The 26,305-nt window shown below is 31.4% G+C and overlaps 8 protein-coding genes across 9 annotated transcripts; 4 read left to right on the top strand and 4 right to left on the bottom strand.

Annotated features, from left to right (window-relative positions):
• Positions 1 to 2,122: 2,122 nt before the first annotated feature.
• Positions 2,123 to 5,926, bottom strand: LOC113397632 (ionotropic receptor 75a-like). The gene is made up of 6 exons (XM_026636052.2): positions 5,217 to 5,926; positions 4,979 to 5,146; positions 4,231 to 4,457; positions 3,147 to 3,358; positions 2,735 to 3,006; positions 2,123 to 2,354 (listed from the first exon to the last, which is right to left on the bottom strand). Exons 1-6 carry the CDS (start codon positions 5,924 to 5,926, stop codon positions 2,123 to 2,125), a joined length of 1,821 nt encoding a protein of 606 aa, XP_026491837.2.
• A 674-nt stretch (positions 5,927 to 6,600) lies between these two features.
• Positions 6,601 to 8,118, bottom strand: LOC113397679 (lanC-like protein 3). The gene has a single exon (XM_026636103.2). It carries the CDS (start codon positions 7,984 to 7,986, stop codon positions 6,685 to 6,687), a length of 1,302 nt encoding a protein of 433 aa, XP_026491888.2. The 5' UTR covers positions 7,987 to 8,118; the 3' UTR covers positions 6,601 to 6,684.
• Positions 8,119 to 8,465: 347 nt separating this feature from the next.
• Positions 8,466 to 12,865, top strand: LOC113398876 (leucine-rich repeat-containing protein 49). The gene is made up of 11 exons (XM_026637818.2): positions 8,466 to 8,492; positions 8,584 to 8,756; positions 8,989 to 9,120; positions 9,268 to 9,477; positions 9,560 to 9,838; positions 9,919 to 10,072; positions 10,231 to 10,370; positions 10,459 to 11,592; positions 11,670 to 11,868; positions 11,968 to 12,192; positions 12,289 to 12,865. Exons 1-11 carry the CDS (start codon positions 8,466 to 8,468, stop codon positions 12,490 to 12,492), a joined length of 2,877 nt encoding a protein of 958 aa, XP_026493603.2. The 3' UTR covers positions 12,493 to 12,865.
• A 367-nt stretch (positions 12,866 to 13,232) lies between these two features.
• Positions 13,233 to 14,829, top strand: LOC113397802 (SNAPIN protein homolog). Of its 2 annotated transcripts, XM_026636294.2 has the most exons (3): positions 13,233 to 13,540; positions 13,610 to 13,775; positions 13,985 to 14,408. In XM_026636294.2, exons 1-3 carry the CDS (start codon positions 13,392 to 13,394, stop codon positions 14,111 to 14,113), a joined length of 444 nt encoding a protein of 147 aa, XP_026492079.1. In that variant the 5' UTR covers positions 13,233 to 13,391; the 3' UTR covers positions 14,114 to 14,408. The 2 variants fall into 2 exon arrangements, with proteins under 2 accessions (XP_026492079.1, XP_026492068.2); XM_026636283.2 differs by lacking the exon at positions 13,233 to 13,540 and having other exon boundaries at positions 13,985 to 14,829.
• Positions 14,715 to 15,817, bottom strand: LOC113397790 (inactive glutathione S-transferase D3-like). Its single transcript, XM_026636257.2, has 3 exons — positions 15,361 to 15,817; positions 15,055 to 15,222; positions 14,715 to 14,961 (listed from the first exon to the last, which is right to left on the bottom strand). Exons 1-3 carry the CDS (start codon positions 15,703 to 15,705, stop codon positions 14,827 to 14,829), a joined length of 648 nt encoding a protein of 215 aa, XP_026492042.2. The 5' UTR covers positions 15,706 to 15,817; the 3' UTR covers positions 14,715 to 14,826.
• A 378-nt stretch (positions 15,818 to 16,195) lies between these two features.
• Positions 16,196 to 18,251, top strand: LOC113397730 (gastrula zinc finger protein XlCGF17.1-like). Its single transcript, XM_026636189.2, has 5 exons — positions 16,196 to 16,390; positions 16,469 to 16,800; positions 16,879 to 16,996; positions 17,171 to 17,328; positions 17,957 to 18,251. Exons 1-5 carry the CDS (start codon positions 16,274 to 16,276, stop codon positions 18,240 to 18,242), a joined length of 1,011 nt encoding a protein of 336 aa, XP_026491974.2. The 5' UTR covers positions 16,196 to 16,273; the 3' UTR covers positions 18,243 to 18,251.
• Positions 18,252 to 18,528: 277 nt separating this feature from the next.
• LOC113397835 (cyclin-dependent kinases regulatory subunit) lies at positions 18,529 to 20,764 on the top strand. The gene is made up of 3 exons (XM_026636358.2): positions 18,529 to 18,762; positions 19,034 to 19,161; positions 19,790 to 20,764. Exons 1-3 carry the CDS (start codon positions 18,704 to 18,706, stop codon positions 19,843 to 19,845), a joined length of 243 nt encoding a protein of 80 aa, XP_026492143.1. The 5' UTR covers positions 18,529 to 18,703; the 3' UTR covers positions 19,846 to 20,764.
• Positions 20,765 to 21,319: 555 nt separating this feature from the next.
• Positions 21,320 to 22,442, bottom strand: LOC113397735 (STAGA complex 65 subunit gamma-like). The gene has a single exon (XM_064217747.1). It carries the CDS (start codon positions 22,313 to 22,315, stop codon positions 21,338 to 21,340), a length of 978 nt encoding a protein of 325 aa, XP_064073817.1. The 5' UTR covers positions 22,316 to 22,442; the 3' UTR covers positions 21,320 to 21,337.
• Positions 22,443 to 26,305: the final 3,863 nt, after the last annotated feature.

Below are 26,305 nucleotides of genomic sequence, written 5' to 3'. Positions count from 1 at the left end.
CTCTATAATATTAATAGCTCATAACATATTTGAATACACAACGAAACTCACATGTGCGTTTTGGTTGGCGACTGTAGAGTGCTGTTGATAAAAATGTAATATATATATATATTTGTTTTGTTTATCTTTGGTCTAATTATATTTTGTACAATATTATTGAAAAACTATTCTCATTAAATTATCGTGGTCTTGATTTACTAATATATTTATATTGGTATACATTATATTGATTCCTTTACAGATTAGAAGATACAATTTAATGTGTTTCCCTGATTAGTGTAATAAACGTGTCTCTACTTCAAAAAATTCCATATTTAGTTTTTGTCATTTCCCAACGAGAAATATTTTGGTGTGAAACTCGTATGAGGCCGCGGTATGGTAGTTGTTCCATATTGGTGTTGGTTCTGTTGTCCACAAACTCAACTCATTTAACTGTCAAAAGTATCGCTATCTCTTTTTCATATGTGGAGTAAAAGGGACAGCGTATTTTAGTTCAGTAAAATGAGTATAAAGTTTGTTAACTACAAATGAATTGGCACCATTGATTAATGAAAGATAGATATTTGTTTCTTTGTCAACAATTCCTGGTTGAATTGTGTACCTCAAGAGTCTTTATCCATTTAATTATTCGTGTATATTTTTATAAAACTTACTATACTATTGCAAGAACAGAAGGAGTAAATATAAACAAACTTTATGTTTACATTTAAACACTACAAACAGTTTTTGATTATAATATCTTTATTTATAGTGTAAAAGTGATGCAACCGGTATGAGCCCTTTCATTTTACATTCAAAGTTCCGATAACAACTTCGCCCGTTGTCAAAATGTCATAATTTCACGAACACCACAGATTATGTAGACCTTGATCAATGATGTCATATGAATTCAAGGTCAAAATTGTTTATATTTACTCCCCCTACCATTGGAATCGACTATATACTAATTGACAATGCCGTTATACATAATGAATGCTCTGTTACTGGTAGAGGCTAAATTTGCAAGCTTATACGTTATCTTTTTTCATTTAAAACACTTATTAAATTTTAAGTACATTTTATGTAATGACAGCAATAATTAAAATATATTAACGTTTAAAATAATGAGAATAAAACTAAGAAGCAGGAAAGCTTATATCTGCCGACATTCATTTAATTCTTCAGATGTCAATTCGAAATAATTATTAATTATTGTTTTAGAAATTGAGGAACGTTCAGATTTAAAGAAATTTACTTTTAATTTTAAAAATTACTCTTGCAAGATAGCCTCTTGCCTCGTATCCATTTATAACTAAAACAATTATAATTCCTTAATTTATTTTACGCGATTACGGTAGTGAGTATTCTTTAAATGTTTTAGTTTTAAAAGTAAGACTTAAATTATAAATAAAAAAAACACTATTTTAAGTTACAGGCAATTAGTAAGTCTTTGACGCTAACAAATATCAAGAATCTGCCCCCAATACACACGACATTTTAAATTGCATTAGTAAGCGTTAAAGCAGAACCATTACATTTTATCGCTTTAATATTTATAATTTGAAACTATTCTAGTTAAATTTGAAAAGTAACAGTTTACGTTTAAAATTTATCAAGGTTTTTTTAGGTTATTTATCAGCGAAATTGTTATAGACTTCAAACAATTGTTAAATACATCATAATATGTTTTATCTATGGCAATCGGATGATATATTCATCTGTTTTGCGTAATAAACAAATGTATGCGAGGTAGAAAGTAACAGTACGACGCAAAATCGAGGAGAAATGAATGTACGAGAGCTCAGCTAAAGAATTTTGAACTTTGTAATTTTTCACCGAATCACATGACTGTAAATGTATAGAAGGACGTTATGTACTCAAATAAATAAACAGACGGAACAATTTTGTTTTTATTTATTTATTATTAATTAATTCTACGTTTATTTATCAAGCAATCCTACACAGTTAAATCGATTTTTATTTGTTAATTGTGAGTGTCATAATATACTAGTGTGATTTAAGTTAAAATATAAAACATGAATATAATATTAATGAATAAGCTGAAAACATTAAGATCTTTGCAATTACACGCGTAAAAAAATATTGAAGTATAATCAAACTGTTTCACTTCGGAAATATGAAATTAATTACAAAATGTTATTTTTTTTTTCTGATATCTATATGTTAATATTTCGCCAACTAAAATAAACACAGCGAACAGTATGCCAACAGCTAAGATAACCAGAGCCATGGAAAACTCTCGCAGATTAACTGAGAATATGCTGCTGTCGGGAGTCCGAACACACGGCGGCTTGGGTTCATCCCAAATCGACTTCAATCTGTGCATTAAACCCGATTCAAATATCTTACGTATTCTGAAAGGATTAATAGATTAGATTTTTTTTTTAAATATAAAATTACTAACGGGCAGATGGAAAGTAATCTCCACCGCCCATAGACTGTGGCGGTGTATAAAATATTATTTTCAAATAAAGCGGAACCTTGGGAACTAAGATGTTATATCCCTTGTGCCTGTAGTTACACTGCCTTACTGATCGTTCAAGCCCGAACACAACAATACTGAGTATTTATGTTTGGTTGTGGAATATGTGATGAGTTGACCCATACCAGACTAGATATTTAAGAAAATCATTTAAATCTCTGTATCGATAATGACTCTTCGATTAACAACTTCGTAAACGTTTTATTATAGAACGAAAATCACGTTTAACTAATGTTTAAGTTCTCTCCTTACCCAACTGTGACATGTTCTCTGTATGGCGAGTCTTTTTGCAAGACTGCCGCCATATTTTGCGGTGGATATAAATGGATCTCGTGCGCATCACAAATCTCCCTTTCGCTGAAACTTCTCTTCATAATACGGTAAGCGGTAATACTGTCCACGTGATACGCGAAGCCACCACGTTTTACTAAACGCATGCCGTATTCTGGTTCAAGGAAATTATAGTGACGACTTGTCACTATCTTTCGATAGAAGAGTTCTAAAGCAATCGGGTCCTTCGTTCGCTGTAATGCCGAATTATTTACATAGTTTTTCTTCTTTATAACAAGAGATGATCACATTTATATAAATGCAAGCGCTAAGATGATTAGGATTAAAGTAAAAGTAGACAAATAAACACGCGGTAAATAGAAGTGAGCCAAACCTTAAAAAAATCTTTATTATACAAAACATCTTCGACTCCTGCTTTGAGATCACTATTTAATAGATCTTTGAGATTTCTAATGCTTTTAGGAGGCTCGCGGAGTAATGTGGAAACCACCGTCGCGTTATAATATTGATATAAATTTAGCGTAAAAATAAAAGTAATAAAGATAACAATTTTCATTGATGTTGAACCTCTGGTTAAAGTTGTGCCTGTAATAAACGATAAGACATTTAATGTTGTTTACACCTTTAAAGACGTATCACTTTGTATGTTACCCAAGTCAGATATTAATTTTAAGTGCTTAGTGATCAGTTGATGGTGTAACTTTTCAAATAAACAAATAAAATAAATTAATAAACATACGAGAGTAGTTAGTGCCTACCGGATGTGAATGGTAATTAAAAGGAACTATATTTGTATCGATTCGTGAGGAGAATTGAGATTGTTACTAGCAATCTTGGTATCATTTCAAATGTTTATCATTTGTACAGAACCTATTTTTATAATTATTTGTAAATACTTTTTTATAAGGCGCATGTGAACTATTGTTTCGGTATAAAGTACTTATAATATAATACACAGGGCCAGATTTAGAGGTCTGATGGCGCTGGGACAACAGAGGTGTCATCCACAATTTATTATTTCACAAATTAATTTGAATAATCTCATTTCTGTCAGTCAGGTTTTTCATTAATTTATTTACAGGCCCGTTTTTTTTCTTTCTTTCTCTTCTTTTTACAATATATACACATATATTGATATTGTTAACTCGTTAAATACTGTTTTTTTTAGAATATCTATTTTAGACGCCTCTTCCTTGTAGTTGCAGTCCCCTAAATCCAGCCTTTATCAAACTATAAAAGTGTTTAATTTAAAATATCCCAGTGTAAAAGACCAAGCTTCTAAGTGAGCAAATGAAAAACCAACTTAATATTTTTCAAAAGTTAATAGAAGTGGGGGACATATATGAAACAAAATGTCGAAATGATAACACACACAATTAAACACTTAAATCTTACACAGCAAATAGACGTTGGCAAATTTACTAAAATGTAAAATGACCAAATTTTTAAAATTTTACCTTGTTGACTGATAGCACTAAATATAAACAAGAATGCCATAGAAGATGAAGAGTCCTTATCATCTCCGGTAGTTTTTAAGGCTTTGATATTAAACATTACGCACATTACTGAACCAGATAAAGCCAATAGAGCCAGAATGCAAAACCAAACTTCAGCGGTTAGAGGTCGCGTGTATATTGAATAAAACCCACCCGGGTACTTAGGGTGACGCAGAATAAAACAGGGTCTATAAAAAAATGAAACATACTTATTTAGATAATTAATTTCGAAGAGCAAAACACTCGACTTTTCTAAAAAACGTCTTATACAGATCAGTTGTTATTGAATTGAATGGTTATTCGTTCTAAGTTTCGTTTTAGTAAATGTTCTCTTAAGTGCTTAAAAAAAATAATAAAACAATAATGTCTATGACATAGCGAGCTCTCAGAGCGCGCGTTTTATACCACGAACCCCACCTAAAACAATCTCGACTATGTCCGGTCCACCTCAAAGGCGTTAGGCTTATTCGCACGAATAGTTTAGTCTTGTCACTTGTCAAGTTATCAGTGATGTAGAATGGTCCCAATGGAGTCAGACTTTGCCGCAATTAAATACGTAAACCTACACTTGTAGAATTTTTTTTATTATTATAATAATTGAAAATGCCAGGTTCTTTTACAAGGTTATAAACATGTTATTGTTTTGTAACATAAACATATATAAATTATGGAGATATCATTATATACTCTGGTCGTTTTTGTGTAATACCTCGATTGCCACGTAGGTGCTACGTAGTCGATGAACTTAGCCCTATCGGACCTGAAAAACACTGGTGTGCCTCCAATATCTGCCTCGCGTCTTTGTAAAGCGCCCACAACTCCATCGAAACTGCCGTTGCGTAAATACCCCCATGAATTGGTTCTTTGCAGTCTATATCTATCTTAAGAAATATTCATTAGAAATATATGTATTTCCAAGTAGACAATTTTTAATATATTAATATTACCTGTAATTATACATATTTTCTAGATATTTTATCAGAGTATAGAATTTCAATTTATGTAAGGAATCAACTATTACTCCCGGCTTTGTATATTCTAAATAGTGTTCAAAAGTTTGATTGACTATGGGATCAAGCACTACTACAGCACATTTTAATACAACTCCCGTCAAATTCGTCCTTATAATTTGGTTTGCATACAACTTTTGATTCCAGTATCCCAAATATTCAACAACGAAAGAACCGTGAGTATAAAATCCGTTATTAAAAACTTCATAAAGATAAAAAAAATTGTTTCCTCCACTTTTTTTAATTACAATAAAATCAGAGTTAATTTCAATTGGATACTTTGACAAAGTATTAGACGTAGTTATTAAATTATTAGTATAGATCAACCAAGTGTATGACCTCTTAAAAAATCTTTTATCTATAATTTCAAAAATGCTATACCAAGAGGTACAAGATGCATCTACTATAAAACCAAGCTTTGAGTGACCGAAATACCCGATATTTGTAAAATTGAGTTCTGTTTTTAAACTTGTAATTTTTATATTATTCGCACAAAAAACTTTCTGATTAAAGACAACTTTAGAAAGATTTTGGCAATGAAACATAACTCCATTCTCTATACTTTTCGATTTAAGTATGTCTATAAATATAGAAACTGCCGAAATGGAACAAAATTTAAATATTAACACAAATGCAAATAAATTCATTTTTATAGTCTAACTTCGTCGAAGATAAGAAAGCCAAGACATAAATCGTAGGGTTTTATTAAATTAGTTCTGACAGGAAAATTGCTGAGAAGTTATTACTGTCAGCACAATATTATAGATTCGACTCATAATAGTGTAATGATAGTTTATTGATGTTTAAATGATTAATAATGTTCAGAAGCGATTTTAAGTTACAGTGCGCCCTTGATTCATGTTAAATTGATTGATGTTGATTTTTTTTTTAATTTGTAGGAACATGAACTTACATTTTTATTTTTAACTAATTTTGCCTTCAGTCCTTTATACGTCAGATATTCCAGATTTTAGGATTTCTGTCTATAGGTACTTAAAAATTAAATAGTCATACAGCAATATCTCACGCGCTTAACCAAATTAATTTATCTTTAATTGGATTCAATTGAATAGGAATACTCAAATTAAAAACACAAATCTTTCTTTGTGCCGACGTCTACATAGCAAAACAAAGATATTAATTAAATTTGTTTTGTATATAAATAATAAACGCATATTGTATATTTAAATTTTAAATGTTAAGGATGTGCATTGTTAGTCAGAAACACATTAAAAATACCGATAGTTTTAGGGCCAATTTTGGTGATATTGAAAATATTTTATGTAAAAATTTACTAGATAAAATATAGGCGCTAATAATGTTTTGGTTTTTCAAACAATATATATTCCAGAATATAACAATATAAATTATACCACATAATATTCTTTATTTATAACATAATTTTTTAATAAACATATGTTGAGAAAACATCTTGGAAGGGAAATTCAGCCATTTCAGGTACTAAAACATCAGCTAAAAAGCATGCAGTTCCGGCAGTACCTTCATACAAACTTTCAGGATTATCTGGGAGCCTTGCATCCCTCATAAATTCATCAGTGTTCATAAAATCAACAAACCGAATAGCTCTATGAAGATATTTATCTTCTCCAGTCAATCTGTATAGAAGAAGAAATACATAGCCATTGCCAGCCACACCGTGACATATTCCCGGTCCCTTACGAAGCAAGCCCTTCTGCCAAACTGCATCTCCAGCCTTAACACAAGCATTAAGGAACTTTTGATCTTTAAATACTAAATAAGCCTTTGCCATTAAATAAATAGTACCAGGTGCTCCATGGCACCAATGAATGAGCTTATGATCAGATAAACCAATTTCTTCCATACAGCAAGGCCAGTTACCTCCATCAGTTTGTAAAGAACACATGAAGTGAACTGTTTCTTTTACATCCTGAGCGGCTGATGTATTGAAGTCCAAGTAACCAGGCACAGACAAAAGAATCTGCAAAATAAAACTTATTCCATGTGCAGCACCTAAATACTCAGTATTATAATAGTGATACATCAATGGACATGGACTTCTGTGTTTCTTAGAATATTCTCGTCCAGACATATATATCATATCGCAGATTTTATACAACTCCTCATTTGAGAAAATCTGTGTTTTTATCTCTCGACTTATCCACAGTGCTCCAGCTAAATATCCAGCTCGACCAACGAAAAATTCATCACCCCCGCATTTAAGAAATTTAGGGTTTAAATAATAATTATAAAGGGACTTATAAGCTTTTACATATTCGACGAATTTTTTATCTCCTATTTCTTTCTTTAAAGCCGTCGCAAGAGCGTATGTACCAGCATCGCCAAGAAGAAATGAGGTTTTATCACCCGCTGATGTTTCCAATGCAGGGGCGAGATATTCTAGTGCTTTCTCTAAATAACTGGTCCTTTTTTCAGATAGTAAAGGATTCTTTGACAAATAATAAAACATAAACGATACACCGGTTACTCCGACATATAATCCGCCTTCAACATTTTTATGGGCCGGTTGTAATCTTTTCGTAATATTACTAAGAATATCGTTGATTTGACTAATTATTTCATCTTTGTGAAGCGGTACTTCTCCAAGCTTGTAATCATCGTAAGGGTTTGGAAAATAACGCACCATATTTAATCCAAATGGAGTTAATACAGAGAGAAAATTACGTAAGGATAAAAATGAAGTTACCGTTTGCAAAATTTTACTCATTCAATATTATAATTATATCAGTAATAATTTACATTAAACTTAGAAGATTCAAATGTCTTCACTACTTTTTGTTTTCATTTCTTTTTCATAACATTTGTTTTCGCATTTCGCTACATGTCAGTGAACCATTACTCAGTGTAGCCAACATAATCAATATAGCCGAAAATAATAAAGATATCCATAAAAATCAAGACAGGTGACCCCTAAAATCATTAGAACATTTGCTTTATAATAATCAATAACACTTAATTTATCAAAATCTGTAATCATAATAAATGCATTTTTATTAATATTTCATAAGTTCGATATGAGTTATTTTCATAAATGTAACTGTAATACAGAAAATTATTTAGTTACTTAGCAACCATTGCCGATTCTGATAAAATGGACCAAAACTGCCTTTTAAACGAATTTAAAGAATAATATGAAACGGGACCAATTGAACAAATTTTATACTGTTTTAAAATAATTTTAAGCTAATGCCTATTACATACAATCGTGGAAATGTAATATGCCCTTTATTTTTCATTTTATTTAATCAATGTGTTACAAAAAATTCTTTTCAACATTAAAATTGTTACAAATATATATCTTTAGGTAAGAAAAATAGCTTTTCATACAAGAGGAAGATCGGCACAATCTTTTGATGTTAGCGGATCGCGAGTTGATTCAGGAGCAGGTGGAGATGGACGCCAATTTCTTCAAATACGACCTGCATTGGCGGATCATCGCACTACGACTCTACAACGTTCTAACACAATATTATCAGGGTAATTAAACTTTTAAAATATATAATAATGAAAAATATTCTAAAGATAAAACGTTCATTTATGTTTTTCCTTATAGATAAAAATATAAGAACCTTAAACAAATTAGCGGGATTAATATTATTAAGAGTATATTATATAACTTTATTTTACATACTTAATTGGCGATTATCTATCAGATTTTCGAATTAAATATTATAATAATACAATTTACTATTAATTTTTAATTTAATAGGAATAATTACGTGTGCAAAGAAGATATCAAAGATGAGACTATTAGTTTACAAGCTATTGGAGAAGGCAAAGTACAATTGTCTCGAACACCACAGGAGAAGGATCGCTTACCCGACAGAATTAGTCTTGATAGGTATTTATTGATGCTACTCGTATTTAATTCAACTGATACATCATTACAATTTAATTATATAAGCATTACGTAATCAATTATGATAATGAATTACAAACAAAAAATCTTTGATGATTTGTGTATTATGACAAAAAAAAACATTTTCAGACGGGGACTTTCGTCAATACCGCATATAGTTGGAGAACCCGGATTACGTCTTTTGTCATTGCAACATAACTTAATAAACACTTTATCTGGTCTCTCTCCTCTTGATTTGAGTAAACTTGTATTTCTAGATGTATATGACAATCAAATAGACAAAATATCTTCTCTCGAGAGACTATTCAGCTTGAGAGTACTGTTGATGGGTAAAAACAGGTATATCATTGCTTTTAACAACTACATATATATTTATTCACAATTAATATATTATAAGTGATATAAATAATAATAATTTCAGAATCAAGAGAATTGAAGGATTATCAAATCTTTTAAAGTTAGAAGTATTAGACTTGCATGGTAACAGGATAACAAAAGTTGGAAGCTTATCTAATCAAAGTGAACTCAAAGTTCTTAACCTAGCCGGTAATCAAATAAAATGCATAGGACCAACAGATCTTCAGGGCCTTGTATCATTGAGGGAATTGAATTTAAAGCGAAATCGCTTAAGAAAATTACAAGGTTTTCAAAACACTATTAAATTACAAAAACTATTTCTTGGAAATAATGATTTACAAAGGTAAGCAATTTAAATGTTTTATAAATTATATTTTGTTTAAAAGAAAAGAAGCTAATTTAAGTATGTTTTTTATTATTTAGTATAGAAGACGTCGCGTCTCTAGCAGAAGCTATGTCATTATCAGAAGTTTCTTTGGATAATAATCCGGTAGCTTTAGGTGGTGATTGTACTCCATTTTTAGTTTCTTATCTTCCAAATCTACTTACACTAACCAACATGCACGTTAGTGAGCAGGTGAGAACCAATCATGTGTACTTTTAATACAACTGTTTAATTCAAAAGTTGGCTTTCGTTACTTTCTTGATAATAAGAAATGAATTATGTTCATTCTTTATTTAAAAAATGCTTAACTGGCTTACATAACGGCATATTCTGTTAATACATATTAATAGGTTCGTAGAGCTGCAATGGCTTGGCGGAGTAACAAAGAAGCAGCACATGCAGCGTATTGTGCTCTTAGTGGTTCAGCACAACAAGCTGCTCGTCGTGATCAAATAATCCATAATGCACGAACTAATTGGGAATTACTTAGGTTTAGTTATTTTTGTATATCAATAATAATACTTTAGTCATTTGGTAGCTTTATATAATTGTATATTTCCGTAATTTTATCGTTTCAGATCAGAAAATAAATGTTTTAGTAATACTGCTAGCCCAGATAAACAAATTGATATTGGAAAAGAATTTGAATTACATAATTCCTCGACAAAAGTTACCCAAAATGATGGAACACAGACAATAGAAACTGCTGCTATTCCTGATTTAATAGCATCTACAAGGCACGTGGATGTAGAAGATGCAGACTGCAAACCTAGTAATAGTGATACAAATATTAAAGCAAAGTCTGATAAAACAAATTCTAAGGCTTTGCGTAAGTTACAAAGAAGTTCGACTGCTCGTAAACCTTCAGATAAAAGGGTTAATTTTTCGGAACGAAGCGCTTCACAAGAAACAGATGCATCATATTCAACATCTACTAGTAGTGATTTAAGATTACCACCAATTTTATTACCAATAATATCTTCACTAGAAAATGTTAAATTATCTGATAGTTCGGAACCTGTACTAAAACGTTGGGAGAGTATTTCAAGTGTTGAACCAATAGGTGATTCTTCATTTAGCTCACTACCTTCATCGACAAGTGATAGTGAAGAAGAAACCAGTAAAACACATTTCCGAAGAAATCCAACTGTTTTGAGGAAGCGAGAAAATTTTAGTACTATGCGATCTAAATCCGTTTGCGACCCTGAAAGTCGGAGAGCTAAAACCAATAATAAAAATTCTGACAATATAGAGAGTGGTAGCAACATTTCAGGTAATACAAATTTTGGATCTGTTGCGACATCTTCAACATCAGGAAGTGATAATAATAGCAAGGTTTTGCGAAGACAAGGTTCCTTAAATAGCAGATTGAACAATCGAAACATTCGTAGCGCTACTGTTACAAGAAGAAACGAAAGAGCCTCATCTGCTCATCGAGCTTCAACTGCTAGAGTTAAGCCTAGCAAAAATTTAGCAAGTTTAAAGTCATCGGAACCCGTGCCTAAGCAGATTCCTATCTCTAAAGATAGGGAACAGGGTGTTGACTATTTGGTTGAAGTAAGCGATGGTCTTGTGAGTGCATGGGGTGCTGGTGCAGTACGTCGATTATCTCGTGACTGGGAATGGGATCGAGCAAAAACTGTAACACGTGCAGCATTTCACTACGTTCACTTTAATGCAGTCGCACAGTCTTTACAAGAATTAAAAACGAAGTAAATTTTTAAAACGTTCAGTTTACTACAATATTCAATTATTATTGTAAATATAAAGACATATTTTAAACTTTCAGATTTCCAAATGTTACTCATATATCAATTCGTGCGACAGGAATTCAACATTTAGGACAATTACACGCATTAGCTGAATTAAGAGGATTAACAGGTTTGACTATAATGCCAGAAGGTAATCCTATCGGTGTCAGAACTTGGCGTGAATATGCAATATACAGACTTGCTCATTGGGGTCTCAAAGAAATTAACAATGAACCGGTAACGAATACTCGTGTTTTTGTTGACATTTGTAGCACTAAAGTTTTAATTTTATAATAAATATGTATAATTCCGCAATACTATTTTTTCCCTAATAAGGTTACTGATGAAGAATTAAAGTCAGCTAACCAGACATTTCATGGTTTAAGTGACATAGTACTGCGGGCACTCCCTGACGCTCCATTACAACCTTTACTAGCAAGGTTAGGAAAAAGTGGAAATTGCACAGTTAGTGCTAAAACTTGGCTTAGAGGAGCTGACCCAGCTTTACGAGATGTTATAGCTAAAGAAGCTTTACAGTATAAGAAAGGTCATATTTCTCAGGTAATAACTATAGTTCCATTCATTTAAAACAATGTTTATGTTTAATTTCCTATGATAGTTAAAATTCCGACTATTACCTTATTACTTAATGTGCAGGAAGATATGAGTTGGAGAGTTCGTGGCCGGGGACAACTATCATACGCGATTGATTTAGCTTGTGGTGCTGCAATTCGTCTTCGCACACTCGAACTTCAGTGGCCAACAATATTCATAGAAATGATTGAAGAGGTGTTGAGAGATTTTGCAAATATGGAAACTCATGTAAAGGAACAGATGCGATTTCTCATGGATTCTTTGTGACATTTTTTTCTTCTATAAAGAAACGTTCAAGAATATTGTGAGATGTTATACATAAAAATCATGCTGCTATTGATCACAAATAGTAATAGTAAAATATTTGCTTTTATAGTTAGAAAACTAATACAAATAACATATTATGCACTAAATGTTGTCAATGTTACTCGATTTATATCGAAGTTATATTTAAATATGAAAGAATAGGTACCCACTACCTACCACCATTTTTATATGTTATCAAATCTGTTAGTGTATTTTAACATTTAGGTTAATACATATTATTCAGAACTGATGTATAATTTCAAATAGTTGCTCAATATATTTACTAGACTGTAATTCAAGAACCAATAGCCGATTAAAATATTTTGTAAATTCATTTGAGAAAATAGTATTTAATAGTATGGGTGGACTTTAGTAAATAAAAAAAAACTTATAAATGGTTGTATTTTTTTTTGTTATCTAACAATTTTCATATTTCACGCTAGCAATATGCAACAACCCAAAAATATATCTTTTTATTCTAATGCATACACGCGTACTCCATATTATTACTAACTACATATGTTTTAATTAAATTAAACGCAGTGTTCGTTTCAAATGTGTATTATACATAGTTTTATTTAGCACGTAAGCGCAATAAAAATAGTCACTTTTATCTGTCACTAGTCACTATGCTACTGTGTATACTGTATAGAGGAAATAACTTGAATGCACCATAGCCAACCTATAGCTGTTAAACTGATAGATAGAGTTGTCAATTGTCAAAAATTTAACTTTCAACTTGATCTTGTAAATTCACCAAACGAAGAAGAGATAGATAACTATCTAAAAATCAACAAGAACCATAACACTTTCACATCATCGCTTTCAATAATAATGTAATAAAATTTAAACGTCACGATATGGATGACACGGAAAGCACAACAACTTCAGCGGATGAGAACACTGGCAACTTGTGTGACAATCCGACTAGAGATACTCTCGCCGAGGGTCTATTAGGCTTGCTTAAACCAACAGTGGACCAATTGGATGATCGAGTGAGAATTACGAGGTAATTATTGAAATGAATTTGCTAATAAGGCACTGATTATTTTGTTAATTCTTGATCATTTTTATTTAGGATTTCACAGTTAGAATTGAAGCAACAGATTGAATCTTTAAACGAAGAGTTGCTCAAAGTTAGAGAGGCACTTAATAATCATCCAGATTTAGACCCCTATGTCAAGAAACTCATAGCTTGTAAACATAAAGTCACAGTTGTGCTTAATGTTTTACAAGCATCCCAGGTAAGCCTTAGCACACCATTGTATAATATTATATTTTTTATCGAAACAGAGTCTTTAAGCAGAGTACTTTAAATTTTGATAACACAATAACATACAACATATTTGACATTATATTTCATTACTTTATGACTTACATTCAAGCATAAACTAACTAACACTGTGCTTGGCCACTCTTCTAATAGAATAATTAATTAATATTTTAATTTCAGGACAGACTTAATGAAATAAGACGAATGATCAATAAAGAAAAGAGTGTTCGACCAACATTGACTGAAACATTGCAAGAACCACAACAAAGTACAAGCAATATTATTTCAGACCGTGGGTGTATCAACTAATATAATGGATACTCCTTATCAAAGCCACATAAATAAAAATGATTTTGACTATGTTTATGAACCCGCTGAAGATAGTTTTCTACTTATTGATGCTTTGGAAAAAGACCTACCTTATCTTAAGGCTAAGGAACCAATATTTTGCTTAGAAGTAGGTTCAGGGAGTGGTATTGTTGTTACAGCTTTCGGAATGGCTTTCCCTAAAACTTTTTGTTTTAGCACAGATATTAATTTCAGAGCATGTGAAATGACCCTAAGCACTGCAATTCAAAACAATGTATTACTAGATGTTGTCAATATGAATTTAGTTTCTTGTTTTGTTAATAATAAATTTGATGTTGTAATATTTAATCCTCCATATGTTGTAACAGACACAACAGAATGTGGAGGTTGTGGTATAGAGGCAAGTTGGGCCGGTGGTGTCAAGGGTAGAGAGGTAACAGACAAGCTATTGGATGCTATACCAAAGATTCTGTCTCCTAATGGCGCATTCTACCTCTTGCTTATTAAAGATAACATTCCACTTGAAGTTGTTCAACTAATGTCCAAAAAAGGTTACAAGTCAGAGACTATAATAACGAGACAAGTGAGAAATGAGCAGCAATTAGTTTTAAAATTTTATAAATAGAAAAATATATTATCATTTACATTTAATATTATATAATTTTATAGGATTAAGTGCATATATATACATATGAAAAATATATTTATAAACACTATTTTAAGTTTTTCTTGACAATTGATGCAAAGATCTTAGCACCTTCCAAATTATCTTCATATCCAGGTATGCTTGTGCAACTTTGCAGCCATCTTTCAATGTTTGGAAAGGGAGTTATGTCCCAGCCCACTTCCTAAAATTTAAAGAAGTTTTTTACATGAATTTATTAGATTTAATATTTATTTCACTTGCAATACTACAAATAGTCAATACATTAATAACTCACAAGTATAGAGGTTAAAGATGCAAGAATTGCGGTATCAGCGATGGTCAAGTGCTCGCCGGCAACCCACTTACTATCCTCCAAAAATTGATTGAGAAAACCAAGAGTAGCATTCAAATCATTTTTTAATTTTTCCTTTATTTCGGTTACACCATCATAAATAATTGGATACTGAAACAGATAAATAAAATAATCTTTTATATTATTTGGTTTGTGATGGGTACTTTTCAAATGGTACAAGCCATTGTGGAGTTTACCAAAATGAAAACAAGACTATTAGCCTATAAGATTATTAAAATATAAACGTACGCATATTGCTCGAATCCTTGGGTACACGAACGAACTATCAAAGTATAATCTTTGATTGACGATTGCGCGTCGTTGCAGGTCTTTTGGATATATATCGTCATTCGTCCCGTATTTATCTGCTAAGTAACACGCAATTGCACGACTCTCCCATATTACAAAACCATTATCATCAAGTGTAGGTACGCAGTGTTGAGGATTAATTTTAATGAAACTTTCATTAAACTGTTCCTTTTTCATTAAATCTATAATTTTAACTTCCACTGGTACGCCTATAATTTTTGCAGCAATAACCGCACCTCGAGATGGTGGACTTAAAGGGAAATGATACAACGTTGGCGGTGACATTTTTAAAAGTTTTAAAAAGTAACAAAACTGATTAAAATGAACTGGCTCAAAAGTCAGACACTTCGGTTGTTGACCTTATTTTACGTATCTTGTTTTAAGTATCTACCTACCTATGTAGTGGTGGGCCTGATAAGGAAATTTAATTTATTTAATCGTAAAGGAGTTTACGAGAATTGCTCGATTTTACAAAAAATACTTCACATACCCAACAATTTTTGATTAGATTTTAAAATAATATTTTGTTATTTTAATATTAATTTAAAATAATATTCTGATAATGATTTTGTTGTTTTAATTTATTCCTGTTAAGTGTTATAGGTAGGACAATTATTGTTAAAATTCGCACAAGGTACAGTTAACTTGTACGGCTACTTTATTTAAGTATAACATACTAACTTTATTACAACTAAAAATGTATGCTTCGTGTAACCCAGCCATTAAAAGGATTATTTTTTCAAATTCTCATATTGGTATTTGGTAGTTTTTCTGAAATTCACAAGTTATAACGTCATTGTCAAAGTTAATTGATGTTTGTTGTTTTTGTTTACAATTTGTCTACGAATTAAAAATGACTGATAATAAATGTAGAGTATGCCTAGAAAATACAAATGTATTGATAAATATTTTTAAAAACACTGACTCAGGAATGATATCTACTAATATAATGTGTATAACGGAAATACAAGTGAGTTAAAAATAAGGTATAAAATACAAATTTGTTTTTTATTTTTATTGCGAAATGTTATCTTATACAATGTTATAGATACACCCGAACGATGGACTACCTAATTCTATTTGTAAACGTTGCAATACAAATTTACAAAAATGTATAGATTTTAGAAGACTCTGTGAGAAGTCTGATAAGAAATTGAGAAGTGCCTTAATGAACAGTACAAATGATAAACAAACAAATGCTGAATATGAACCAACAAGTAAGGAGTGTAGTACATTATATGTAAATAACGAAAATTGTAAAGAATCAAAGAAAGCAGTCATAAGTAAAACTGAGACAAGTGCTTCCAATAATTTGAGTATTTCCAACAAAGTTTCTCAAAAACAGCAATGTTGTACATGTGGAAAAATTATGTCATCTAGGTACTTACTAATCATTGTTATGAACTCTCAAGTCAAAAAAAAATTAAAATTTTAACTTTAAGATTGCTTTTTAATTAGTTTTAGGCTCAAAACTCACTTGGCAACTCACACAGATGTTAAACCATATGCATGTGTATATTGCAACAAGAAATTCTCATTAGTGCAAAATCTTAATGTTCATTTAAGAATACATACGGTAAATGATTTTCATTAATATTACAATATTTGAATGAGTAAATGATTTGTCCTATTTTTTATATATAGAGTGAAAAATTGAAATGGATACGAGTAAGTATCATTACTTATTTAAAGTATTATATAAAAACATTAATTAAATTTGTAATGTGACAATAATTTTTTTTATTTCCAGGGTGAAAAACCATTCAGTTGTGCTGTATGTGGAAAGTCATTTGCTCAATCATCAGGATTAACAACACATAAACGAAAGCACACTGGTCAAACACCTTATAACTGTGTTTTGTGTCCACGCAGTTTTCGCACAGTGGGACATTTACAATATCATGTCAGGTATGTATAAAATCATTCATCATCAAAATTTATCTTTATTAAGACAGCATCATAACTTTCTAAATACTTCAGAGTAATTAATAAATATAAACAAAAAGATTGATGCAAGATATTAACTATTAAAAAGTATAGTAAGGTTTTTACTAAATTTTAAATCTCGTCATTAGGCCTCAGGTTCAGACTAACATTTCGACACCAACAATTTATACTACGCTAACTCGAAAGTGTGCGCACACTCCGCTAATAATTGTTAGCGTAATATAAATCGATTGATTTAAAAAATTGCCTTTAGTTAGCGTTGTACAAATTTGTAACTTCGTTAATTTTGTATATTTCTTCACGATTTTATTAATACATATAAAATAACATATTTTAAGCAACTTGGCACAAAAAAACGATTTTCACTAAAATTCCAGTTAGCGTAGTATAAATTGTAGGTGTCGATTTAATAATTAATATGGTGTAAAATTAAGGACAACACCAATGAGGTAACTAATGTAATTGTTTTTTTTAACTAAAATGTTACTAAATCTAAAAATACATGATACTAGGGAAGCAGTAAATTAAAATTACTGTCATCTTCTTAGACTGTGCCTGATATATTTATATCTACTTTTTTTTGCAATAGGCGACATACTGGTGAAAAAAAATTTGAATGTGACATGTGTAGTCGTGCTTTTATTACACGAAGTGATTTGAAACAGCATATAATGACACATAGCGGAGAAAAGCTTCATGTTTGCTGCAATTGTGGTATGAAATTTTCAAGGGCTTCAAATTTAAAACGCCACGTGAAATATTCACATAATGAAGACAAATCCTACAAGTGTACTCAATGTCCTTCAAAATTTATGTGCAAAAATGAACTTCAAAAACACGAAAAGAAACATAAGAGTGATTTAAAAATAAATTAAGTTTAAACAGCAACTTTTTTTATTCACCCCAACAAAACCGTGTTTTTCATGCTGATATTTAAAATATGCGACTTGAAAATAATTATTTTATACAAATAACTTTAGATATATATATATTTTTACCTAACGTTTTATTAAAATTAAATTCAAAAAAACATTGATAACCAAATTCATAAAGTTTTCATGTGTGTGACACAATTTTAAATTGACCTTTATGTGTAACAGACCCTTTTTGAAGTAATTTTTTTGAAAAGTGGCAACATTGTAATGTTTTCGAATTTTGAAATTCGTTAACGTTTCTGTTTGTCGAGTCGCTTCGAATTTTCTTTGTGACTGTTAAGTAATAAGTTCTTATGAATTGTGATTTAATGTTAAAACATTGTGAGAGATAATATAGTGCTAAAAGTGGTACTTAAATAATCACCTTTATAACGACAAAAATATTTTTTCGTAAGAAGAAAATGTCTAGGGATATAATATATTATTCTGAAAAATATTATGACGAGGAACACGAGTATAGGTAAAGTTACTTTTATGTCATATTAAAAATAAAGTTAGCTATTTTTGTGTGCTAAAAATATTGAAAATTTAATAAAAACCACAGTTAATTTCTTTGCTTGGCCTTGAAACTTTAAACTACACGATAACTTGCTTTTAACCTTTATAATGTAAATGCAGAAGTGAACAGAAAGGCTGTTTCAATTCTAGTAAGTTTTTCATGTAAATAGCTTGGATATACATAAATAAAATATATTTTATCTAATAGTTACGCTTATAATATAATCTTACAGGCATGTGGTGTTACCAAAAGAAATGGTGAAATTAGTGCCTAAGAATCATCTGATGTCGGAACAGGAGTGGCGTGGTATTGGTGTTCAACAGAGTCAAGGATGGGTGCACTATATGACACATCAACCAGGTCTGTAGTTTTTGAATGAACATAATTCTAATTCCCTTCAATTGGATTAAACCTTGTTAGAGGTTAGTTAAAATAATCCGTCTTAAATCTAATGAATTTATTGTTTTAATATTTTGGTCATATTAAATTTATATATGTATGAAGTTCAATAAGTTTATATCGAAGTCTCATTGGACATAAATCTTGTAACATATTAAAACTAGTGCTAACTAAAAGTATAAATAGTTTAGTCAAGTATTTTTATAATATTAGTAAAATATCTATTAAAAAAATCTTCTATTTCTGTTATTGTTTAGTTTCATACTGACTATTTAAATAAAATTCACAGATTCATTTTTTCACATTGAGCTATGAATATGCAAGAATTACTTAAATATTTTTTAGGCAGTTATCAAGCTCAAGATGATGGTGCCCAACAGTTAAACAACATACAATAGAAAGATTGATGGCAACTAAATCATGCCTAATATGTTACTTAAGAATTTGAAAAATAAATTTGTGTTTAAATGAATCATAATAATAAATTTATGTTAGTAGTTATAAATATTAATTACAATATAAAGCATTAGTTACTTGTTTGAATTAATATATTTTCTAATATTTAATGATTTCATCATTCTGTACACAGAACCTCATATCCTGCTATTCAGGCGGAAGAAGACAACCCCACCGGAGAAAAAGTAAGACCATAAGAAAAAAAGGTTGTGATAAATGTATTGTACAGTTTTGTCATGAGATTAGACATAATTAATTATAATTTGCCTCAAAATAAGCCTCCATAACACTTGCTTTTCATTTGACATGAAATTATCTGGAATAATATGTAGGTAATTATAAACTGAATCTCTTACATGACATATAAATGTGCCTTATCAGGAAATAAGATATTTTTTGACAGAAAGAAATGTGTATTTCTATTTATTTTCACAATGGATGTAATTATGACAATGTAGCATTAAGTCTTTGTCATACTAATCATTGTGAGGGCACTAGTATGTATTGATTACACAGTATTGATCAGGTTTGTATACCGTCCTTTATTAAGTGCAGGATTAGTGTTTACAAAATTGTCAAAAAAAAATCTTTACATCTTTTGTGCTGTGACATTAAATTCATTTATGTTCCTATTTAAGTTTTTTAAATAATAATATTTCTAATTGCAGTGTCAAAGTATATAAGTTTGTTATGGGTATAATGATCTTTATTCCATATTCTTAAGTTGCAACCTAAATAAGTCATTAATTTTAAGTCATCGCTACATTATTTTCAAGACCAGAACTTCTTCTATAATAAACAATAATAATTTCTTTTTCTTTCTATGTTTAAAATAGGAATAAATACATGACAATTTTATTATAATTTTCTTTGTATAGTATTTTAAGAATTGACCACCAATTATAATAATGCAAATATTTTTGGTAGCTTTTTAATATAGATTGATTTCTTTTGTTTGACCAGCCATTGTTTAAATCGATATAGGTTATTTTTAAATGTATATAATGAAATTGAAATCAATAAAAGGCACACTGTATCATAATCGGGTGTTTGTAAATTAATGAAATAATGTTTGGTACAAATAAATTATTTGGTGCTATGTTATAAAGGTTTGTTTTATTTTTGTAAAAAAAGTCCCAAGTAATTTTATTTTAATTCCCATTAACTGTTACTTTTGTTATAGCTGAAAGTAACATTTTCTCTATTTTTATACAGTTATCTAATAAAAACTCATACCATGTCAGTGGTATTATACAGGAAACCAAAAGGATACCAACAAACACAGTTTCCTTGATGTATGAATGCAATAATGTGAAATAGGCCTTTGAAATGAGCTTAAGTTTTTATGTATTTTTAAATTGGGAATTCTATTTGTATCCAACATTTTCACTTACACTAATTTAACTGAACACAGTAAATACATAGAGCTGCAGTCAGTTCTTTGTGAATTTCTAGTTTTAATTTGCTATTTTATCTTGTTGAACCTGTGAAAATGTCAGTGAGGGAACTTTTAATTACAGCTTCTTAGGTGCATATAATTATTCAGGTATAGTGTGAGGTAATATTTGAATTGTTAATATATGAAATGAACAAAAATTCTTATGCTCAAAATAAAATAAGTTTAATCAAATTGTATGTATGTATTTGATTAAATAATAAAACATTATCAATGATAAACATTTTATTTTCTTTTCTTTTTTGCATTAGGTGATAAAGTAGGTAGTTTAGTAGATTCTGGTTGAGAAAATTCCATTGGCTCCACTTTGATATCATCTGTGACTACATCTAATAAATCTAGTCCTTGCAACTGTTCTTGTTCAAGACTGTGCAACATTTGAAATCCAGGTTCAAGGGAGGGTGTGAAAGCACCATCTAAAGCTGCTGGGAAATGTAGTTCCGGCACTTCTTCAAGTTTTAGCTGGGGTGCTATGTCACCTATAGCTAATGCTTCACAATGATTTTTTAATTCTTCACATTGACTTTTAATTTTTTCATGATATCTCACAACTCGGTTTTCATAGAAGTTATATAGGTTTCCAACATTCAATTCGGCGAAAACTTTAGATATTACATCTGGATAACCAGAATTAATACCACTCGCCTCTCTATCCACAACAGTTCTCATCAATTTGCACATATTTGTCATGTAAACATCTAAAGCATCTGCTACTGCATTTAAGGCTGTGTTAGTTGAAGAAGCAAAGCCAACATGTCCTATAGCTATAGCAGCACATTGTCGTAGTGCTCGTCTGTGACTTTCTGGTGTAAAGGGTAAAATAACAGGCCCTTTCCCAAGAGAAAAGTCACAATATTGCTTTGGTAAAAAGTTAATTGGTGGTATTGCTTCATGTTCTACTTTCAAATTCGGTTCTGGCGGAGTACTTGGTAAGCTCAAGTTATCTAGTCGAGCCCCTTCATACGCAGCATTTTCCGTTCGGTTTATTATTGCCGTTAATTGCCTTGCATACTCGTGAAGCTGTATAGTGTGTGTAATCAAATTTGGTTTTGGTAATTCTATCGGCGATGATTTTACTGTGATAGGTATTTCTGGAATATTTTGCATTCCTAGCTCAATTATAGGATTAAAATTCACAGTTTGTAATACTGTCTCATCATTTTCAGCATCTTCAAATTCACCCCAAAGTTGTCTATTCGACATTATACTCGAATCATAAAAAATCCAATACACATTAACACTTATGAAGTATTAATGGTAACTTGGTAAGATAATTAAATCGTTAATATTTAGATAATACAAACGATTTAACTTATAAGTAATAAATTTGTTATGTATATTTTTTTATCTCACAGTTTTGGATTTGGTTTTAATTCTAGTCAACTGTCATTGTCAATTGTCATAACATAACCTAACGTTTCAACTTAATTTTAAAACAAGTAGATATTAAACGCAGTAGCAGTCAGATGATAAAATTTTAATTTGCTGTTAATGAAAAATTATATTAAAAATTGATAAAAATGTGAAATTATTTTATATAAACGCTTTTTTTTAAATAAAATTATTAATATGAGTTTTTGAGTAATGGCGAATATAATTATGGTGTCATATGACTAAGATTGCCAGGTCGCCAAACTTAACAGCCGGACAGACCAGCTAATTTGCCTGGATATTTCGAAAAAAAGGCCGGAGACCCTACATTATTGAAGATTTTGTTTCTCACTGTTAAAAGATACGGTAAAAACATTGTTTGTAAAATCAAACTTTTCTATTTCATGAATCTTGTCAATTTCTAATGCAATATAAATAAAATCGAATGTATCTCGTTTACAAATGTTTCAATTGTAAAAGCGAATGAACATTCTATTAAAACCCCGTTAGTTGGAAAAGATTATGCGAATCTTAATAACATTTAAAAAGAATATTCGAAATTTATGATTGTTGGAACTGCTACTTCTACAGTAACTACAGGTAGTATGCACAATCGCTTGAACAGTGATACGCCTGTATATTATAGACCTTATAAATTGTCAATTTATGAAAAACTCAAAGTCCGCGAAATAATACAAGACCTTTATCAAAAGGTATAATTCGTGAATCCGAATCTGCGTATGCCAGGCCAATTCTTTTAATAAAGAAAAAAGACGGAACGGATCGAATGTGTGTTGACTTCCGCGCATTAAATAGGGTGACGATTAAGGATAGGTATCCTCTGCCGTTAATCGGGGATCATATAGATCGTTTAGGTAAAGGGCGTTATTTTACAACACTAGATATGGCGTCTGGCTGCCACCAGATTCGTTTAGACGATGCATCAATTCCGTTAACAGGTTTTGTCACGCCCGAGGGCCATTATGAATATTTAAAAATGCCTTTCGGACTTGCTAATGCATCAGTAGTGTTTCAGCGTATTAATAACACGCTGGGTTCATTTATTAATGATAACAAGGTGGTGGTATATATCGACGATATTTTATTAGTAACTGATACCATTGAGGGAGGGTTAAAGCTTTTGCACGAATTATTTCGAATGGAGAAGTACGGCCATCAAAATTCAAAATAACTTCTTTAGTCAAATCTCCGGTGCCTGAGAATGTTCGACAGAATCGACAGTTTTTAGGATTAGCTGGATATTTTCGAAAATACATGAAAAACTACGCCCTTAAAACTTCGTGTGTTGCTCGCTTAACAAAGAAAAATCTTGAATTTAAATGGGATATAAAACAGGAACAAGTACGACAAAATCTTATTAAATGTTTGACAAGTGAACCAGTACTCACTATCTTTGACCCCAACAGAGTAACTCAAGTTCACACAGACGCTAGCAGTCTTGGATATGGTGCCGTTTTACTTCAGATTCGTAAAAATGGTAGCAAGTCCGTCGTCGTTTATTATAGTCAGGTCACGCAAGGGGAAGAGGTACGTTATCATTCTTATGAATTAGAGACCTTGGCGGTGGTCAAAGCTCTGCGTCACTTTCGCCATTATGTCATAGGTATTGAATTTTAGGTTATAACTGTCTGCAACGCTTTGAAAGCTACACAAAATGAAAAGGACCTCCTACCCCGTGTTGCAAGATGGTGGGTTTACTTACAGGATTTTTCTTTTACGATTGTTTACCGAAAAGGTGTTTTAATACCTCATGCTGACTATTTGAGTCGCAATCCCATCCGAGTAATAAATAGCATCGAAAGGCACGCAACTGGGCACGGATAGCGCAATCAGGAGATGAAGAGACGCAAAAACTTATGGAACCGTTAGGTGAAGGACAGTTAGATGCTAGTCGATACCAAAAAAGAAACGACATCCTCTACTACAAATATACGCCTGTGGGTGAACAACCACGTTTGTTATGCTACATACCTAAAGGTTATCGATTAAGTTTGCTCAGGATTATGTAGGCGTAGAGAAAACGATCGGGCTAATTTTAAATCACTTTTGGTTTCCTGGTCTTTTCACATTCGTGAAGAAATACATAAGTCATTGTTTAACGTGTATATTCCATAAGAGAATCCCGCGAGCATCATTACAACCTATTTCATCATGGCCTAAGCCGGATACTGTTATCCACACGCTTCATGTAGATATTTTAGGGCCTTTGCCAGAATCATATGGCTATAAACATGTAATGATAGTCATCGACGCCTTTTCTAAGTATTGTCTCATGTATACTCTCTACAAACAAGATCTTGATGAATTAAAGCGTGTGTTTAAAAATGTCATTTCGCTGTTTCGTACTCCACGTCTTGTCGTTACTGATAGGGGTCGAATGTTTGAGTCATTGGGATTCATAAAGTGGATGAATGGTTTCGGGTGTAAAATACATCATATAACACCTGAGATGCACCAAGGTAACGGTCAGGTGGAGCGACACGTGCGTACTGTACTTAATATGTTACGCATAGAGGCCAGTCATAAAATGGAGAAGTGGTCTGAGGAATTATGGCGGCTGCAGTTGGTGCTCAATATTACTAAGCAAAATACGACACAAATGTTTCCATTGAATCTTTTAATTGGTTCTGAGGGGACAACTCCTGTGATACAAGCTTTAGTCCGTGATGTGGCTACTGATTATTCGGGATCAAATCGCCAGTATCCCTTATAAGGTCACAAGAATTCTTGAGAATGGACGATATGAGTTACGGTTTGTGGCTGGAGACTATGGCAAGCTGACTTATGCTGCCGATCAGTATATGGTGCCTTGGAGAGGAGAATGAACCCCTGATGAGTGTGCCGCTTTCTTTGATAGTAAGTTATTCCTTCTGTTTGATACTAGACCTTGCTGTATTATGTCTAGTCTTATGTGTATACCTACTAGACCTTGCTGTGTTATGTCTAGTATTATGTGAATATTTACTAGACCATGCTGTTCTAAGTCTAGTCTTATGTGAATACTTACTAGACCTTGCTGTTCTGTGTCTAGTCTTATGTGATTACCTACTAGACCTTGCTGTTGTATGTCTAGCTGGCTTGAATGTCTACTGTTGACATTTACATGCTCTAACAATAAATTCGGAATTTCGCAGGTGTAGACCAAACAGATGAGTTGACCCCTACGAGTATGAATGACCCTATTGAAATTATCAGCGCCTTGGACCGGGGTGATAAGGAAGCTGGACTTCAGACTGACGAGGACGCCAGGACATCAGGAGAGGCCGTATAAGGAGAATTTGTGTGACTTTCCGAACGTCATGCGTCAAGCTGTCAGACGTCTTTTAAATTGATTCACTTTTTGGCGGGAAGCAGCGCGATATACGGAAAGGCGTATCATTGTTAAACTGTTTTTGTAATAATATTAGCAAACCAGAAATTGATTAAATTATTTTGTTATTAATTAATTATTATTTTATATTCGTGTAATAAAGTTATTAAAAGTAAATTTGTTTTGTTAATAATATAATTATGAAGCTGTGCAAACAGAGTAAGACATCTTTTAAGAGTAAGACGACACTATACAAACTCTAGTCAACGTTACTAAAACGTTAGTACACCTAATACAATACCCAAACATTATATTCTGACTGAATAATGTTTCTAAAACTTAACACGTCTTGTATGACAAAGAAGTCCCGCCGTATACAAAATACGGAAAAAAATTAACGACGACTCCTAAATTTAATATCGGCTCTACAAAAAATAAGCGTTTCTCTCATTCTGAATTAATGATGCTAAACAGTCAAAATTTCTGTGATG

The sequence above is a fragment of the Vanessa tameamea genome, chromosome 18 (assembly GCF_037043105.1).
Source record: "Vanessa tameamea isolate UH-Manoa-2023 chromosome 18, ilVanTame1 primary haplotype, whole genome shotgun sequence".
Lineage (NCBI taxonomy): Eukaryota > Metazoa > Arthropoda > Insecta > Lepidoptera > Nymphalidae > Vanessa > Vanessa tameamea.
This window is presented reverse-complemented; position numbering and strand designations above follow the sequence as displayed.